This window comes from Oryza brachyantha, chromosome 6 (assembly GCF_000231095.2).
Source record: "Oryza brachyantha chromosome 6, ObraRS2, whole genome shotgun sequence".
Lineage (NCBI taxonomy): Eukaryota > Viridiplantae > Streptophyta > Magnoliopsida > Poales > Poaceae > Oryza > Oryza brachyantha.
This window is the reverse complement of record NC_023168.2, coordinates 20351383-20369457: the sequence shown is the minus strand read 5'-3', so window position 1 is coordinate 20369457 and position 18075 is coordinate 20351383. Positions and strand designations below refer to the sequence as shown.

The 18075-nt window shown below is 40.5% G+C and overlaps 3 protein-coding genes across 3 annotated transcripts; 2 read left to right on the top strand and 1 right to left on the bottom strand.

The window, feature by feature from the left end:
* Positions 1–340: 340 nt before the first annotated feature.
* Positions 341–2181, bottom strand: LOC102722590 (peroxidase 45-like). The gene is made up of 4 exons (XM_040525384.1): positions 1773–2181; positions 1445–1642; positions 1167–1326; positions 341–919 (listed from the first exon to the last, which is right to left on the bottom strand). Exons 1-4 carry the CDS (start codon positions 1998–2000, stop codon positions 522–524), a joined length of 984 nt encoding a protein of 327 aa, XP_040381318.1. The 5' UTR covers positions 2001–2181; the 3' UTR covers positions 341–521.
* An 8433-nt stretch (positions 2182–10614) lies between these two features.
* LOC102700439 (peroxidase 16-like) lies at positions 10615–12176 on the top strand. Its single transcript, XM_006656358.3, has 3 exons — positions 10615–11163; positions 11256–11415; positions 11499–12176. Exons 1-3 carry the CDS (start codon positions 10615–10617, stop codon positions 11876–11878), a joined length of 1089 nt encoding a protein of 362 aa, XP_006656421.2. The 3' UTR covers positions 11879–12176.
* Positions 12177–14627: 2451 nt separating this feature from the next.
* On the top strand, positions 14628–15931 carry LOC102700153 (peroxidase 45-like). Its single transcript, XM_006656357.3, has 3 exons — positions 14628–15053; positions 15153–15312; positions 15414–15931. Exons 1-3 carry the CDS (start codon positions 14643–14645, stop codon positions 15794–15796), a joined length of 954 nt encoding a protein of 317 aa, XP_006656420.2. The 5' UTR covers positions 14628–14642; the 3' UTR covers positions 15797–15931.
* The last annotated feature ends 2144 nt before the right edge of the window (positions 15932–18075 follow it).

Genomic DNA, 18075 nt, shown 5'->3' with positions numbered 1-18075 from the left:
CATAGTAAAAATTAATTTTTGCTGGCATGCGATATAATGCAGCCACCAGTGAAAATCAAGTCACATTTTTCATTTTGACTTTTAGGCGAGAAAATAAAATAAAAATATTTTTTTTTGATTTTTACCGACCACCTATAATACAATTGGCATTTGCGTCGAAGATCGGCGAGGCGTCAATGGTTTTGCGAGGCCCATGGGCTTTCATGCAATTAATGGGCCTGTACTCTAGATTACTAGCTAAGGTCGAATCGAATTTCCAGCGAGTAAATTAATCTAGCTAGTTTAAAAAAGAAAAAAAAAACGCGAAAACGCATCGTATAATTAGTTACATACAAACATGTGTCAAATTCACATATGAATTGATCGAGATTATTGCAGTTACATACAGTCGTCGTGTTCATCGTCAACTACAGTACTAGCTAGTGCATCAAGTCCATGAACCGATCGAGCGTGATTCAATGCATGCATGTACAAGTACGGGCTGTCGATCGATCGATCGATCGTCTAGCTAGTTGATTGGATCAATTCGGGAACCTGCAGTCGCGGCGTATCTCGCCGGTGGCCGCCGACTTGACGCCGACCCTCCCGAGCCTGGTCATGGCGGCGGCGAAGTCGCTGAAGAACGCGCTCTGGCTCCCCGCGTAGTAGTCGACGGTGCCGCGCGACCTCTGGTCGGCGTGCAGCGCCTGGTCGGAGCCGAGCAGGCCCCTGCCGCGCTGCAGGTTCTGGTAGTACGCGTTGTCGAACGTCGCCGGCGTGGCGCCGTCGAGGAAGGCGAAGCCGCCGCCGCTCGGGTTGGCGCCGGCGCCGGCGCCGCAGGTGTTGCGCAGCTCCGACGCGAACGCCGCGTCCATGGACGGGTCGGCGCCGACCCTGTACTGGAAGAACCTGCAGTCCGCCGCGCCGAACGTGTGCCCCCCTGGATTCACGCGCAAGCGATGCGAATTGCGACCGATCAGTCATACAGCTTGCAATAATCCCAAGCAACGCGCGTGTGCAGAAAAAGGCGTGCAGATTGATGAATTGAAGGGCAAGTGATCAGAACGAATCATCGATGGATGGATGCAGAGCGTGCAGGTACGTAGCTGGTGCTGTTCTAAGTCCACGGCTCGACGGCGACGGCGGCGACAACGACCTGAGCTGATTAAGAAATTGCGAGACCGTACCTGAGAGAGCGATCATGTCAGTCTGGGAGAGGCCGAGGCCGGTGAAGAAAGCGTTCAGCTGGTGCAGGTTGAAGCTGGCATGCGGCAGCACGACGTTGTCCCTGGTTGACACCCTGCCGTCGTGTCTGCCCAGCTCCACCTGGTAGTACGGCCCTCCGCTCTGCACCACCAGCACCACCACCCAGCCAATGCATGCATGCGTCCATGCAGAATCATCGCACGTTGCACACGCGAGATTTCAGTATTTCACCATCAGATTTGATGCGATGTGATGTTACCTGGTAGACGGATTCTCTTGCGGCGAGCGCCAGTATGTCGGCGCAGGACACCTTGTAGCGGCACCGCGGGTCGCTGTCGACGGCGGCCTTGGCATTGAGCACCGTCGTGAACCCCTCAGGCTTCAGCGACTGGTTGTCGGAGCTCCGCCACTCGTCGTCGCCGTTCGAGTTCACGATCATGACCGACGCGTCACAACCCTGCAATTAATACGTTCATATGTCGCCAGTTACTCTACTCATCGGATGATCTGATCCTAAGTTCGTAGCAGTTTTGAGTTTTGCATCGATCTATGGCGGCGATCATGATCTGTTGCAATCTTTGATGTACCCTGACGGCGCAGTCGTGGAAGAAGAGCCTAAGGGTGGCGGGCGCAGCGATCGGGGACGCGGCCATGGACTGCCTGACAGAGCTCCGGACGATGGTCTCCAGGTTTGGGCAGATGCCGGCGTAGTAGTCCGTCGTCAGCTGGCCAACCACGGCGAACGGCGACAGCAGCGCGGCCGACGTGACGGCGAGGAACGCCAACCCAGCAAGAATGCGAAGGCTCGCCGCCATTGATCGGTCGATCCCTCAGCACGCTTGCTTGCTCAGTGATGACTCTGCTTCGTGCTAGCTAGCTACCTAGCTGTTGCGTGAGTCTACCAAAAGCTTGGCTGGCCAGTGAGCTAGCTAGCTAGCTGCTGCTTCGATCAGTTTCGATTGATCAAGATGGCGATTGATCTGAAAGTGACGCGATATTGGGAATCGCATTCACGCAGCTATATATATAGTGTTGGGTGTGGCGTGAGACTTGAGATTGTGCTGGCTACTATGGTCTTAAATTTGTCAGGTCAATTTAGGCTGAAGCTGCAGCTGCAGCTAGTATAATACTATCTCCGTCCCATATTAATACGTGACTTTGACTTTCTGTTTGTAATATTTGACCACTCATCTTATTTAGAAAAGTTGAAAATATTATTTAGTTTCTTTATTATTTTGTTTATTATTAAAAGTAGTTTAAGTATTACTTATAAATTTTTATATTTGCACTAAATTTTTGAAAAAGACGAGTGATCAAACATTATAAATAAAAAGTCAAAATCTCATATAAGGTGGGAGGGAGAGAGCAGTAACTGTCAGATATATATGCCTTAATTGGAATCTCGTTAAAGTGAAGTGAAAGTAGCAGATTATGTCGGTGACTAATGCACAGCTCATTCTAACTTGCCATGGCCGCCTGGAGGCTGGAGTAGAAGAAATGCAAGCAACTGGCCATTCTTACGTGGATACAGTTACTCTAACGTATTTCCTGGGTCCATATGTCAGTGGCCAGTAAGTAATTAATGTCAGAGCATCTCAATCATTCTTACAAATATGTACCTTGGCAATCTTACTTTTGCTCAAAAATCTAATTCACAGTCAGGTAGAGTTTTTTTTGGCTGAATAGCTCAAAAATCTTACCGGTACCTCAAGATACTTTTTGTTGAATCAGAGTAAATGTCTTTTTCTTTTCTATTCATTGGACTGTGCCAGGATGGGCCGACCTACCGTGCCAAAACATCGGCCTAGGCATGATCCAACTATCGGGCCGGACTGGCACAAGCCTGACACCAGTCGTGTCATGCTTGGGCCAGGCCAAATGATCGTGCCGTGGGCTGGCCTGTCGGGCCTAAGGCCTTATGGCCATCTTTAACTATCGTTGTAGTTTTCTGATATGCCTAACTATGTTACATCAAGCCACTATAGTCAAGGGCGGATACATGAGTAGGGCAGCTTGGGCTGCAGCCCTACTCCTGATCTTAAACATGTATTAAAATTTTATTTTAAAACTTTAAAAACTAGAAGATAAAGATAAAATTATATAAATTCAACTCACTGAGCCCTAGGTTTAAAAATATTCCGGCTCCGCCACTGACTATAGTTTAGACAAGATAGTTATAACTTTCTAAAATCTACTCCCAACAACTTAATTCTAGAAGTGGATTTTCAAAATAAAAATATGTTTTCCTACTAAAATCTAAACACAACTTTGGAGTTGCTTATATATGTGGATTTTTAGTAATGATGTAATTGTGCATTCCATATACACGTCAAAAACCAAATATACAATCAGTTTTTAAGAATCTAACTTCTGAAAACCGTAACCCGGAAACAGGAACGTGAGATCAAAAGGAAGAAAAGAACTAGGGTCCTCATTTTATATTTGATTTTGAGTTTTTCTATTGTTTTACTTTCTAGCCTTGGTTTTTAGATCGCTAAGAATAGAAATATAAATGTCTTACCTTAAAGTTATTATTTTTGCTTAGTTTATATTTATATGACTCAACCAGTTAGGCGATGGGTGATCCTATTGGGTCTAGAATCACACCGAATATTGATAAAAGGGAATAGTACAATTTAAAAAGTGAATAGGAGAATGCTTACCCATAAGACTTTGTTTTTTAATTGTGTAAACCCATGATCTTTCCTATGGCTCCAGTAGTGGGTCTGGGTTGAAAAGATCTCTAAATCGACAATTCGTTCGGTTGTTGCATGGTGAGATACTTAGGGCTCCTCTGATTCAAAGAAAATTTATAGGAATTTTAGAGGATTTCATTCGTATAGGATTTTTTCCTACAAAGACCTTTGAATCAAAGGAATGAATCCTATGAAATACTATGAAATTCCTATGGAATGCCTCTTCCCATATAAGTTTTGAAAGAAATTTAACAAGAGGTAGAATCTAATGGAAAAAATCCTTAGTCTTTTATCTCTCCTCAAATTCCTGTGTTTTTCCTGTGGTCCAATCAAACGGTCATTCCTACGTTTTTCCTGTGTTTTGTAATCCTCTGTTTTACACTTACATTCCTATCATAATTCTATGTTTTTCCTATTTCTTCTTTTTTTTCATTATTGTGATTCAAATGGGGCCTTAACGTGCGATGAGAGAGATTGTCGGTAGAAGAAAAAAACTTTCTTCTTGAATAGTAGAAGTATTTATTTTATAACAAATTTACTTTGTTCATGGTATTTTCGTATATCTAGATCACATAGCCTAAGACAATAACTTTGGTCAAAATAGGCATATGGCCTGGTTGCACACATCTAAAACGTAATTGGTTCTGTAACTTGAGGGGGGAACTAGTAGCAACCAATGCCATGTTTCCTCACATGTTGCATCTGCATATAAAACCATGCGAAATTGACAACATGGTGTACCTAAATCTCAACATCATTTGATCGATCGGCATCATCGATCGACCCTACCACACGTTGGTTCAAAACTTCAGTAACACAGCATAGGTAATTAATTAGCTAACTTGTTTTCTCAGTGAATCCTTGACCATTTCGTCAGTTTGCTGCACAGCTGAAGCAAGCGTTTCATCCTTTCTGGAAAGGAAAGGCGATCAGATGAACCGTGTTTCTTCGGCGAGACACCGCTGCACATGCGCATATACTACTACAAGATAATAAAAGATATCACCTTCCTCTCTCCTACTTTTAATATTTGACGTCATTGATTTTTAGATGCGCACGTTTGATTATTTGTCTTATTCAGAAATTTTATATAAATACACAAAAATATGAGGCATGCTTAAATGCATCTTCAATAATGAATCTAATACAAAATTATAGCTATGTATTTTTAAAAATAAAATAAATGATCAAACATACTACCTCCGTTCCAAAATAAGTTCATTTTTTAGTTTTTACATACATGTTTTGACTTTTCGTCTTATTTGAATTTTTTGTGATTAATATTTTTATTGTTACTAGATGATAAAATAATTTATGGGTGGCTAACTTTTTAAGCTTTTGTATAAATTTTTTAAATAAAATGAATGGTTAAAACGTTCAACATAGAAATCGAAAAATAGTTATTACGTGACGGTGGCTGTATATTGTTATGTCAATATCGTCACGACAAAAAAAACCCCCAAAGAAAGTATCAAACAGATCCCTGGCCGGAAAATCACGTCACTGCGTGTGGGAATTTCGCCGTGTTGGCCTGGCGCTTAGCTAATAACGTCCATGCTTGCGTGCGCACGTACGTAGCTAGGCGCCGGTAACGATGTATGTTAGCTTGCAACCACAGGTGAGCACTTAACAAAAGTTGTGTTGCAACAAATGGCAGAGTTGACCTGACATAGATGCGGCATTATCTTAGTTTTTAACGCACCTGTTTCTAGACGTACGCAGGGTTACATGCGCATAATTAATTAAATCGATTGCTAGGTGAATTTTAAAAACAAAGGTAGGAGTTTTTTAAGGGAGAAGCTATACATGATCATTGCTACTAGCTAGAATGGTGAGGACTAAAGTATTAATCCTGGCAGATAAAAAGGATAAACTATTAAGATGTGGTTAGTCCATTTGCATTCCAAAGAATTGATGCGTTTGTCCCGTATGAGATGAGCGGGAGCACGATTTACAATACACAGGGAAGACCGACTTAAATGAAGTCTTCTCGATCGCTCGACACAACGGTACGACTTAGGCTGCGTTTGTCTGATTACAGGGGAGAAAATTCTTCTCTTTTGACAAGCATGCTCCCTAACTAACTTATAAATGGTGTGTTTTTTAAAAATATTTCTAAAAATAACTTTTAAAATATATTAATTAATCTACTTTTAAGTATAAAATAGCTAATACTCTGCCCTAAAACAACTCTATTTTCACCTCGCACACGTATCAATAAGAAACAAAGATCGGAGGAGATGATTTTTTGGGTGTTTCATGGGAAAAAAGTCAAAAGGAATATTTGCAACAGAAAAATAATTTATGAATAAAAATTTTATATATGTATTCTTAGCAATCTAAAAGCTAAGACTCGAAAATAAACTTTGGTAAAGAAACCTCAAAATCAACTCCCAATTTAAGATTGAAAATTTAAATTTTAGCTTATAAGTATAAGTATAGATAAAAAGACGGGGGTAAGAATGTCATTCACTTTATCACATCTCAATGCAATTGTTTCTTAATTTATCTAGTTCCAAGGCATATGTTCCTATGCTCACAAACTTAAATGTAATAATTACTCCAAAATAACCTAATTTAAAGGATAGAAGAATAAGATAGAGCTATTTTAAGACGGAGTAAGTACTTAAGCTACCATTCCCTAATAAAGTTTATTGTTTTATATAATCGTCCCTTTGTTCTTCACTTACTCTCGAACTCACTCTTATCCGATTTGTAGAAATTTCCGCCCATATAAATAGAAAAAGTGAATAAGAATGTATGTACCACCAATGTACTTTGTTTTCTTTTATGTTGGCATCCTTGTAATTTTCCTAAAATTATAAGAATGAATGTATGGAATTATAATGACATCCTTGCAATTTTCCCTAAAATATACTTTGTCTTCTTTTATGTTTCTTTTCTTCAAACCAAATAGTACTCATAACAATTATTTTGTTAGAAATCCAAATCCTTTTGTTTTTCCTTGAAAGTGAATTGAGTCATTAACAGGTTTAAGCTCTGGTTCAGCATTCCATTGACATGCGCATGACATTTGATACGGAAGCTAGGGAGGAAGGAAATGGCACTTCCAGTCATGAAAGCACCAGTTCATAACGAACCTACGGATCTATGACCAGATCTAAACTCTTAAATTAACTTGAGGTTTTTATTGTACTTTCCCGTGAGGTTTTTATTCTTCTCTCAAGTGATTGGCAAAAAATTTCAGCTCCTTATTTTATAAAATATTGGTATTTGCAATTTATTCAACTGTTGCCTACTATTCAGCACGTACAGGAGGTATAAGTACCAAGTTGTAGCAAAAATTAACACGTAGGACTAATACACAAGCTCTTTAAACCTCTGAATAGCAAAGCCCACAGAATAAAGAGCAGTGCTAGCTAGTGTGCTACATGTAATGAAAGATTCTTATAGAACTTTCTAAAACAAAGTTACTAATTGTTTGATTAAATTAGTTGAAAATTATTAAAAAAGCAGAATTCAAAAGAAAAAGAATTCAAGAATAATTTTACAGTTCTTAAATAGGTACTAATATTTTAGTGTAAAATTTGGTACCGATATCAAGAGGTATCAAATTTTACATAGAAAAAAGTGATATCTTCTGATACCTTCTTTTAAGGACTATAAAATTGCTCAGAGTTCAATTGCCGCATGAGAGTTCGTAAGAGTTCTATAAGAAAATTTTGATCTTTTCTTTTCCCATTTAAAAGAAACTACGAACATAGAGCACTATAAACTCTACTGAACTTCTGGGTATGCACGTCCTAAATCCAATGTATAGATAAATATCATCACTAATTACCACGAGAGGCGACTGTGATAATGAAGAGGTACAGCGTAATATTGCAAACCCTGCTCATCACATATCGCTAGAAGTTAAGACTGAAAAATAAACTTTGGTAAAAAAAACTCTCAAAATCAACTCTAAATTTAAGATTAAAAATTTTAATTTTAGCTTACAAATCTAAGCAAAAAGATTGGGGTGAGAATGTCATTCACTTTATCACATCTCAATTCAATTGTTTCTTAATTTATCTAGTTCCAATGCATGTGTCCCATGTTCACAAACTTAAATGCAATAATTACTCCAAAACAACCTAATTAAAGGATAGAAGAATAATATGGAGGTATTTTGAGATGGAGGAAGTACTTAATTTACCATTCCCTAATAAAATATATACATTGTTTTACATAATCTTTCTTTTGTTCTTCACTTACTCTCAAACTCACCATTATCCAATTTAGAGAAATTCCCACCCATATTAATAGAAAAATAGAAAAAGTGGATGAATAGGAATGTATCCACCTACTAATCCATTGAACTTTTCCCAAGAGGTCACGCTGATGTAAAATTTTCTTTGTTTTCTTTTACGCTTGGTTCCTTCAAACCAAATAACACTCATAACAATTATTTGTTAGAAATCCAAATCCTTTTATTTTTCCTTCAAAACGAATTGAGTCGTTAACAGGGTTAGGCTGTGGTTCAGCATATTCCATTGACATGCGCATGACATTTGATACTCAGGCCGCGTTCGTCAGGTAGAGGGGTAAGTTAACTTACCCGACGTGGAAAACATAGCAATGGATTAGTACATGATTAATTAATTATTAAAAAATATGAAATAGACTAATATAATTTTTTAAAGCAACTTTCCTATGAAAATTTTTATAAAAAATATCCCGTTTAACCGTTCGGGAAACATGCGCGCGAAAAACGAGAGGGATAACTTACATGAACTGCCGAACGCGGCCTGAAGCTAGAGAGGAAGGAAATGACACTTCCAGTCATGAAAGGATCGACCAGTTCATACCGAACCTACGGATCTATGACCAGATCTAAACTCTCAAACTTGAGTTTTTATTGTACTTTCCGGTGAGGTTTTTATTCTTCTATCAAGGGATTGGCAAAATGTCTGCTCCTTATTTTATAAAATATTGGTATTTGCAATTTATTCAACTGTTGCATACTATTCACCACGTACAAGATGTATAAGTACCAAGTTGTAGCAAAAATTAACACGTAGGACTAATACACTAGCTCTTGGTACCTTTGAATTCCAAAGTCCACAGAATAAAGAGCAGTGCTAGCTAGTGTGCTACATGTAATAAAAGAGTATTCTTATAGAACTTTTAAAAACAAAGTTACCAATTGTGTGATTAAATTACTTGAAAATTATAGAAAGAAAAAATTAACTGCCGCATGAGCGTTCGTAGTTCTATAAGAAAACAAATTTATCTTTTCTTTTGCCACGCAAAAAAAAAACCCCCCACGAACATAGAGCACTTTATAAACTCTACTGAACTTATGGCTATGCACGTCCTAAATCCAATGTATAGATAAATATCATCACTAATTACCACGAGAGGCTACTGTGATAATGAAGAGGTAACAGTGTAATATTGCAAACCCTGCACATAGCATTCGACTGTGGTTCCGTCAAAGTGGTAATTGTTTCGCTTTTTATATAATTTATGGATAAAACTTTTATATACCTATTCTTGTTGATTTAAAAATCAAGGCAGAAAAATAAAATAGGTCAAAAAAACCAAAAACTAAGTCAAAATTTAAAGTTAAAAATTTAAATTTTGACTTATAAGCATAAGCAAAGGCGATAAGATGGGGTGAAAGTAAATAGACGGCTCAAATTAACTTGATTTGGGAATACCTTAAAAAAAGAGAAAATTACAAGGATACCATTATAATTTTATAAAATTAAAGATACGTTATCCTGAACCACATGTCATTGACTCATGTGGGTCCTACATATCATTGTGATACTAACGGCATATCTCTAACTTCGTAAAATTATAATGGCACGTTTACAAATTTCTATAAAAAATATCCCTTAAGAGTAAAAATGGTACTTCAGTATGTACAGCAGTATGACGTATTGCAGCTCACAGTTTGTCATCCAGTTGTGCTGTTCGTCAGTTGGCATGTTCGTCTGAATGTTGACACCTGCGTGTTGCGATATGTACCAGGTCAAGCCTACCCACAGTTTGCGATTGCAGTTATAGAACCCTTCGTCACCAAAAGCAAATCATGGGTGCACACGTCAGAGAACGAGTATGCAATGGTTTTCAAACTCACTTCTAATCAATCATGACTATATCCTTCAACGGAAGCTACTTCAATTTCTTTTTCTGAAGGTACAACTGGAATATGCTTTCTGAAATGTAGAACAGGGAATTCTGAATTGTGAATTTTTTTTAAGGGAGAAACCAAATATGATCAATCTTGTTTCCACGAAGTTACAGTATGATCAGTCTTCAGAGTGACAGATCTGACAAAAAAATATCCCAAAAATTCCCCCAAAAAAGTTCCTGCACAAAATAATGTTTTACACTGAAAAGGTATATATGATACCCAGCTCCCAGTTCATCAGAGACATTCAGATCTGTGGGAATGTTGATTCACAAAAAAACAAAAGAGCATAAGATCTGTAGGAATGTTGATTCACAAAAAACAAAAGAGATAGAGATCTGTAGGAATGTTCATCACTGATAAGAGCTAGATTAGTATATGTAAAAAAAATGCAGAGATTTTAATAACAGTGCAGGAAGCCAGGACCCATAGTTTTGTCCATCTCGAAATCAGGTTTTGAGTTTGGGAGTGATTAATCATCGCCATCAACTACCAGTTGCAGATTGACCAGTTAAACCTCGGTTAAACAAATGATCATTTGCATGATGGATTTCTTTGTCTACGCTCAACGAGGCTAAACCTAAACAAATGGATGAGAAGCTCGCAGTGCGAGGTGGCCACACGCCATCAATCTTCTATATAAACGCAACGTTCCAATCGTTTGCAAACCATCACCTCGAGCTCAATCAGTTTAACACCTCGAGCTTGTTTAAGCACAAGTGGTGGTGGTGGTGCAGGATGAGGAGCTTCCGTTTCGTCTTCCTCGCGCTGGTGGCGATGTCGCCATTGGTGGCGGCGCAGCTGACGCAGAACTACTACGCCAGCATCTGTCCCAACCTGGAGAACATCGTGCGCGGCTCCGTCCAGAGGTCGATGCAGCAGTCACCGATCTCGGCGCCGGCGACGCTGAGGCTCTTCTTCCACGACTGCGCCGTCCAGGGGTGCGACGCGTCGATCCTGATCATAAACCCCAACGGCGACGACGAGTGGCGCAGCACCGACAACCAGTCGCTGAAGCCGGAGGGGTTCCTGACGGTGATGGCCGCCAAGGCGGCGGTCGACAGTGACCCCCAGTGCAAGAACAAAGTGTCTTGCGCCGACATCCTCGCCCTCGCCACCAGAGACTCCGTCTTCCTGGTAACTCACTGACCTATCTGCCTACCCTACCTGCCATTCTCGAGCTCGAATGATCGATGGAGTGCATGACATGTATGGCTTGGTTGATGCAGAGCGGAGGGCCGAACTACGCGGTGGAGCTTGGCAGATTCGACAGCAGGGTGTCCACCAGGAACAGCGTCAACCTGCCGCATGGCAACTTCAACCTCGACCAGCTCACCGGCTACTTCGGCAGCCTCGGCCTCAGCCCGACCGACATGATCGCTCTCTCCGGTACGTAGCTTCTCTTAGCACCTGCAGTGCACAGCAATGGCGAGGCGGCGCCGGTGACAACGATTTCTTGCGTCGTAACCCAGGGGGTCACACCATCGGCGCGGCGTCGTGCGGCTTCTTCGGGTACAGGCTCGGCAGCGACCCAACCATGGACCCGAACTTCGTGAGTACGCTGCGCGGCAACTGCGCGGCCGGCAGCGGCGGCTTCGCGTTCCTCGACGCCGCGTCGCCGCTGCGGTTCGACAACGCGTTCTACCAGAACCTCCGCGGCGGCCGCGGCCTCCTCGGCTCCGACCAGATCCTCTACTCCGACCCGAGGTCCCGCAGCCTCGTCGACGTCTACGCCGGCAACCAGGGCACCTTCTTCACCGACTTCGTCACCGCCATGACCAAGCTCGGCAGGGTCGGCGTCAAGTCGGCGGGCAACGGCGAGATCCGCCGCGACTGCAGGTTCCCCAACTGATCGAGCCGGTCAAGTCTAGCGCGCGCGCGTACGTGACATGGCACATGATGCGATGTACGCGCGCGTGCGTGACGTCATCTTCTTCTACCTTGAGGGTGGTGCAGCCACTGCAAGGTGCATGTTCCTTGGGGGCCATTGGCGCTGGGTGGAAACCTCTCTTGGATTTTGGGAGGGGAAAACAGTTCACTGTTTGTTCATTTTTAAGTTGTTTGTCAACGATCCGAATAAGTTGTAATATACAACGGTGTAAAAGTGATTTGTTTGATTTATATGTGTTTGACTTGACTTGGCAGCAATTTGCCACGGCTTCTTCTCTGGTGAATTTTTGGTTTAATTTCCATCGTTTGAATTTCTGACACAGGAAAGCTAATACGAACTGGGCCTAGTGGGCCGGAAAACTCCTTTAAACCCTCCAGGTAACATCCACGATCAAATTAATGTGTGATATACCACGCAAACTTGCAAGATCAAATTGAACTTATACAAGTTACACTAAAAAATAAAACAAATATCACTTTGAATATGTGCACATTAATCAGAGTTTAGTTTGTTTATTTTTGTTACAACTACTTAATTTACCCTCTCATAGCCGGAGTTTGAATCTGACAAAGGCAGTTCTTAAGAGTAAGGTTCATTCAACTGTTAAGGGTGTCTGTGGTGTGAAGCCGTCGTCGCATGTTTCAGTTTAGCTAGTCTTATTTTTGTTTCTTTACCTCTGCATATTTGTTAGACTATTGTTTTTATATATTTTTAAGTCGAAGAAGTGTGTATTGAACTTTATCATAGTGTATATTCGGACTGATTCCTGGATCAAGATTTAATTCATAATATTGTTAGAAAATTGGTGTAAATTTTTGGCCGTGACATATTAAAATATATGTCAAAGTATTACGATGATAGATATGGGCAAGTACAACCATATACAGTTATTGTCTATTTGACACACACAGACAGCTAAATAGACGGTTTGTACAATGACTTGTCTATTTGTTTGTCTGCAAAACATTTAATTTATCATTTGACACATAAATCAAGGTAATGAGTAGTACTATCGAATAGACGAGACGTGGCGTACAACAGTGCTAGTGGTGTCGGTTTGGCATTGGAGCACGCACCCTGTTGTATCTTCGCGAAGAGACATTGTGACCGTCTGTTAGATAGGGCGAGGTCTTTTTATAAATTTCGCAACATACAGACGGCTTAAAGACATGTGTTGTACATGCCCTAATATCAAGTAATTACTATGCTTCAAAATATAACGAGAGACTACTACCACAAACCACAAAGATCAAGAAAAGTTATAACCACCATCTCATTTAGATTGTCTTGGTGCATGTATGCATGCATCTGATATGATTGGACATTTTGATAGTGAAGTATTTAAATAAATCAAATTTAGAGGAGAGAGATATGCTAGTTAATACGTGATTACATGCACGTCTTATGTTACGGGATAAAAAAAACAGTTATACCTTATATTTTGGAACATGGGAGTATGATATCTTAGATATGAGGTTTGATACTTGTAGGTATTAGATTTGGTTTTTTTTTCTGTTCACGCAATTGATTTGGTACTTATATAAGCGATATAATAATAGAGTCATCTCTGATCAAATTCTTATCATGGCAAAACAAAATACATCATATAATGGCGTCATACACAAGTCACCAATGGTGCTTCTCCCTTTTAGAAGATGATTCGGAGGAAGATCGAGAGAAACCATGAGCTAAGCTAGCAAGAAAACTAGAGTAGCAGCTATGTCTTCAGCACCCACGAGGCCACGACTCTCACGCCTCCATCTTTTCGTTTATATTTATATTTAATTATAAACTAAAATTTTAATTTTTAACTTTAAGTTTGAAGTTGATTTTGTATTTATTATTATAGTTTATTTTTCAATCTTGATACACGTATATAAAATATTTATATTTATATATTTATTTTTAGCTTGTAAATATGTCATTTGAATTTTTTTCAACCGTAAAGGCAGACAATTAATTGCCCCCCACCCCCCCCCCCCCCCCAACCTCATTTGTTTCCTCCATTTCCCGTTTCAGTATATAAACAAATCCTGCTTAATTTCTTTCACAGAAGCTGCTTCTGAAATGTAGAAATATATGAATTCGGAAATGTTGTTCCATGAATCCAAAGGTGGGAGAAAGCAAATATCGTCAATCTTTTATTTTTTACGAAATTACAGTATGATCAATCGTCAGATTGACGGATCTGGCAGCAGCGGATATTCGACTGCCTGCTTTGTTCCGTCTCAGGATGTTTGTACACCGAAGAGGTCTATCATACCCGCGTACCAACCAGTTCATCAGAGACATTCAGATCTGTAGGAATGTTAATACTCAAAATAAAATAGGCCCGTAGGAATGTTCATCGCTCATCTGAGTGTAGCATATACAATTGTGAAGAAACTACAATAACAAAGCAGAACAAGCCAGGACCCACAGTTTTGCCCATCTCGACAGATCAGGTTTTGAACTATGAGTGATTTAATCATGGCCATCAACTACCAGTTTCAGATTGACCAGTTAAAACCTAGGTTAAACAAATCATCATTTGCATGATGGCTTTCTCTGTTCTAGTGTCTACCTAAACAAATCGATCGGAAGCTCTCAGAGCCAGGAGGCCACACGCCATCACTCTTCTATATAAACGCGACGTTGCCATCGCTTGCAAACCATCCAGTCGAGCTCAAAACAGTTTAGCATCTCGAGCTTGTTAAGGCCAAAGTCGTAGAAATCAGTGGCCAGTATGAGGAGCTTCCGTTTCTTGGCCTTCGTCGCCGTCGCGCTGGTGGCGGTGTCGGCGCCATTGGCGTCGGCGAAGCTGAGGCAGAACTACTACGCCAACGTCTGCCCGAACCTGGAGAACATCGTCCGCGGCTCCGTCCAGAGGTCGATGCAGCAGTCGCCGATCTCGGCGCCGGCGACGCTGAGGCTCTTCTTCCACGACTGCGCCGTCCAAGGGTGCGACGCGTCGATCCTGATCATAAAACCCAACGGCGACGACGAGTGGCACAACACCGACAACCAGTCGCTGAAGCCGGAGGGGTTCCTGACGGTGATGGCCGCCAAGGCGGCGGTCGACAGCGTCCCCCAGTGCCGGAACAAGGTGTCGTGCGCCGACATCCTGGCCCTCGCCACTAGGGACTCCGTCTTCCTGGTAACTCACTGACCTTCTCGCTGACTGCCTGCCCTACCTGCCATTCTTGCTCGTGAGAGTGGCCATTGATGGAATGCATGCATGGCATGGCTGGTGCAGAGCGGAGGACCGAACTACGCGGTGGAGCTTGGCAGGTTCGACAGCAGGGTGTCGACCAAGAACAGCGTCAACCTGCCGCACGGAAACTTCAACCTCGACCAGCTCACCGGCTACTTCGGCAGCCTCGGCCTCAGCCGGACCGACATGATCGCTCTCTCCGGTACGTAGCGCTGCTTGTTACTTGCACCCTAGTCTACAGTTGCCGGCAATGGCGCGGCGGCGCGTGTGACGCTTTCGTGTGGGAAAAAAAAAACTACGCAGGGGGTCACACCATCGGCGCGGCGTCGTGCGGCTTCTTCGGGTACAGGCTCGGCGGCGACCCGACCATGGACCCGAACTTCGCGAACATGCTGCGCGGCACCTGCCGCGCCAACCCGGCCGGCGGCTTCGCGTTCCTCGACGGCGCGTCGCCGCTGCGGTTCGACAACGCGTTCTACCAGAACCTCCGCACCGGCCGCGGCCTCCTCGGCTCCGACCAGACGCTCTACTCCGACACGAGGTCGCGCGGCCTCGTCGACCTCTACGCCGGCAACCAGGGCGCCTTCTTCAAGGACTTCGTCACCGCCATGACCAAGCTCGGCAGGGTCGGCGTCAAGTCGGCGGCCAACGGCGAGATCCGCCGCGACTGCAGGTTCCCCAACTGAGCTCCGGCCACCCGATCTTGTAACGCGTGACGTGATCTTCTTCTACCTCGAGGCGGTGCAGCCACTGCAGGATGCATGTTCTTCGGGACAATTGGCGCTGGGGTGACAATTTCTTTTGGATTTGGAAAAACAATAACCCGTACATTGTATGTTCATTTTTAAGTTGTTTTGTCAACGATCTGAAATAAGTTGTAATATACAACGATGTAAAGGTGATTTTGTTTGAATAATATTTGTGTTTGACTTGACTTTCAGTTTGCCATAATTTCGTCGTCGCTAGCTGTTCCGTTTGGATCTGGGCTCAAATTTGTGACACTGACTGTGCGTAGTAGGCGGGAATCTGGATGCAAGTTTCGGACGGTACCTTCGATTCGGTTGCTGATCCTGTTAGTTACAGGAGAAAAATCTCTCAAAAAGAATGTTTCAGAAAAAAAATCCTGCTAAAAATCTACAAGAAATTTTTTACTCCAGCCGACAAAACGTATATATACTTTTTTTTATTTGACACCGTTAAATTTTTTATCCACGTATGTTTGATCATTCGTCTTATTTAAAATTTTTATGCAAATATGTAAAATTATAAATCATTTCTAAAGTTTCTTTAATAATAAATTAAATCATAATAAAATAATTAATAATTATATAAATTTTTGAATAAGATAAATGGTCAAGTATGGACCCAAAAGTTTATGGCCTTAAATAAAAAACAGATGGAGTACGTATTTTGCTATATTTAACGGAAAAAAATCACACGAACTCATGGCCTTCGTATTTTCTTCAAGATTCATGCTCCCGCTTTATCTCTAGTAACCTCATGTGATTTACAGCGTGCCCCGAACCCCGGCCTTCTCCATGGGCTATAGGAGTCTTTTTTTTATATATCTATTATATTTATATATATAAAGTAATAGAAAAAGAAGTCTTCATGTTGTTTTTCGTGGGCTAGAAATTATGAGATTAATCCAAGAAAAATAGGAGAAAAAAAAGAAAAAAAAGTGAATCGGAGAAAAAAAACAAAAAGGAGAAAACAACTTCCATCGTGGAGAGAGAAAAAAAGAATACAACGGCCGGAGACGATTAGCTCCTCGCCTCGCCAGCCTGCCTGCCTGCCTTGGCTTGGCCCCCGGCGAATTCTTAAGAGGAAGGGTAGAAAGAGCTATCATCATAATTTACGCTATAAATACGATTTAGAAACGTCTAAAATTCCATTAAAAAATAGATTAGAAATATAATTAAGGAATTAAAAATAAATAAAAATAAAAAAGAGTTCAGATGTAAATACAATTTAAAAAAAATTCAAATCTCGATTAAAAAATTTAAAATAATTGATATTGGGGGAAGAGTCTATCTATAAATACAATTTAAAAAGATCTAAAATTTCAGTTAAAAATTGGTAAAAATAAGAAAAAAGTCAATATATAAATATAGTTTAGAATTACCTAAGCTAAAAAAGAGTCCATGCGTAATAAAGTTCAGAAAAAAAAATCTAAATCTCAGACTAAAAATTATAAAATAAATTGATATTGAGGAAAGATTCCATCTATAAATACAATTTGAAAACAACTAAAATTCCAGTTAAAAATAATAAAAGAAAATTCATGCGTAAATGAATCTTGGATTAATGGAAGTGTCTAATTTAGAACCATCTAAAATTCTGGTTAAAAAAGAACCAGATTAGAAATACAACTTAGGAATTAAAAATAAAGAAAAGTAAAAAAGAGTCCATGTATAATTACAATTAGTAATATTCAAATCTCGATTAAAAATTTTAAGATAATTGATATTGAGGAAAGAGCCCACCTATAAATACAATTTAGAAATATCCAAAATTTCAGTTAAAATTGAGAAAAAAAATAAGAGAAAAGTCAATATATAAATACAATTTATAAGTATCTAAAACTTGAATTATAAATTAAATATTACATAGAAAAGAGTTCATATATACATATAGTTTAGAATACGTGTAAATGTGGTTCCATGTAAAAATATAATTTAAAAAAAATAAATTTAAATTAATAATTAAAAAGTAATTATTATCAAGATAAGAACTATATATAGCTATAATTTATAATGATGCTAGCCGCGCAATATGTACGGGCCACCTTATAGTTTGTATAAGACTAACATACTAGTTACATTATAACTACAATGTATTTTTACTATAATTATATTCAATAAATAATGTTCAAATGATATATAGATAGTCCATATACATGTTGCTACTCGTACTATATCTACTTCTGTTTTTTAGAACACACAAGCATGCACACCATGACACA

Coding starts and splice junctions, on each gene's coding strand:
- LOC102700439 (XM_006656358.3), top strand. CDS start 10,615: ATGGATGAGAAGCTCGCAGTGCGAGGTGGCCACACGCCATCAATCTTC. Junction 11,164..11,255: donor CCAGAGACTCCGTCTTCCTG/GTAACTCACTGA, acceptor TGGTTGATGCAG/AGCGGAGGGCCGAACTACGC. Junction 11,416..11,498: donor CGACATGATCGCTCTCTCCG/GTACGTAGCTTC, acceptor GTCGTAACCCAG/GGGGTCACACCATCGGCGCG.
- LOC102722590 (XM_040525384.1), bottom strand. CDS start 2,000: ATGGCGGCGAGCCTTCGCATTCTTGCTGGGTTGGCGTTCCTCGCCGTC. Junction 1,643..1,772: donor TCCACGACTGCGCCGTCAGG/GTACATCAAAGA, acceptor TATTAATTGCAG/GGTTGTGACGCGTCGGTCAT. Junction 920..1,166: donor TGACATGATCGCTCTCTCAG/GTACGGTCTCGC, acceptor GCGTGAATCCAG/GGGGGCACACGTTCGGCGCG.
- LOC102700153 (XM_006656357.3), top strand. CDS start 14,643: ATGAGGAGCTTCCGTTTCTTGGCCTTCGTCGCCGTCGCGCTGGTGGCG. Junction 15,054..15,152: donor CTAGGGACTCCGTCTTCCTG/GTAACTCACTGA, acceptor TGGCTGGTGCAG/AGCGGAGGACCGAACTACGC. Junction 15,313..15,413: donor CGACATGATCGCTCTCTCCG/GTACGTAGCGCT, acceptor AAAACTACGCAG/GGGGTCACACCATCGGCGCG.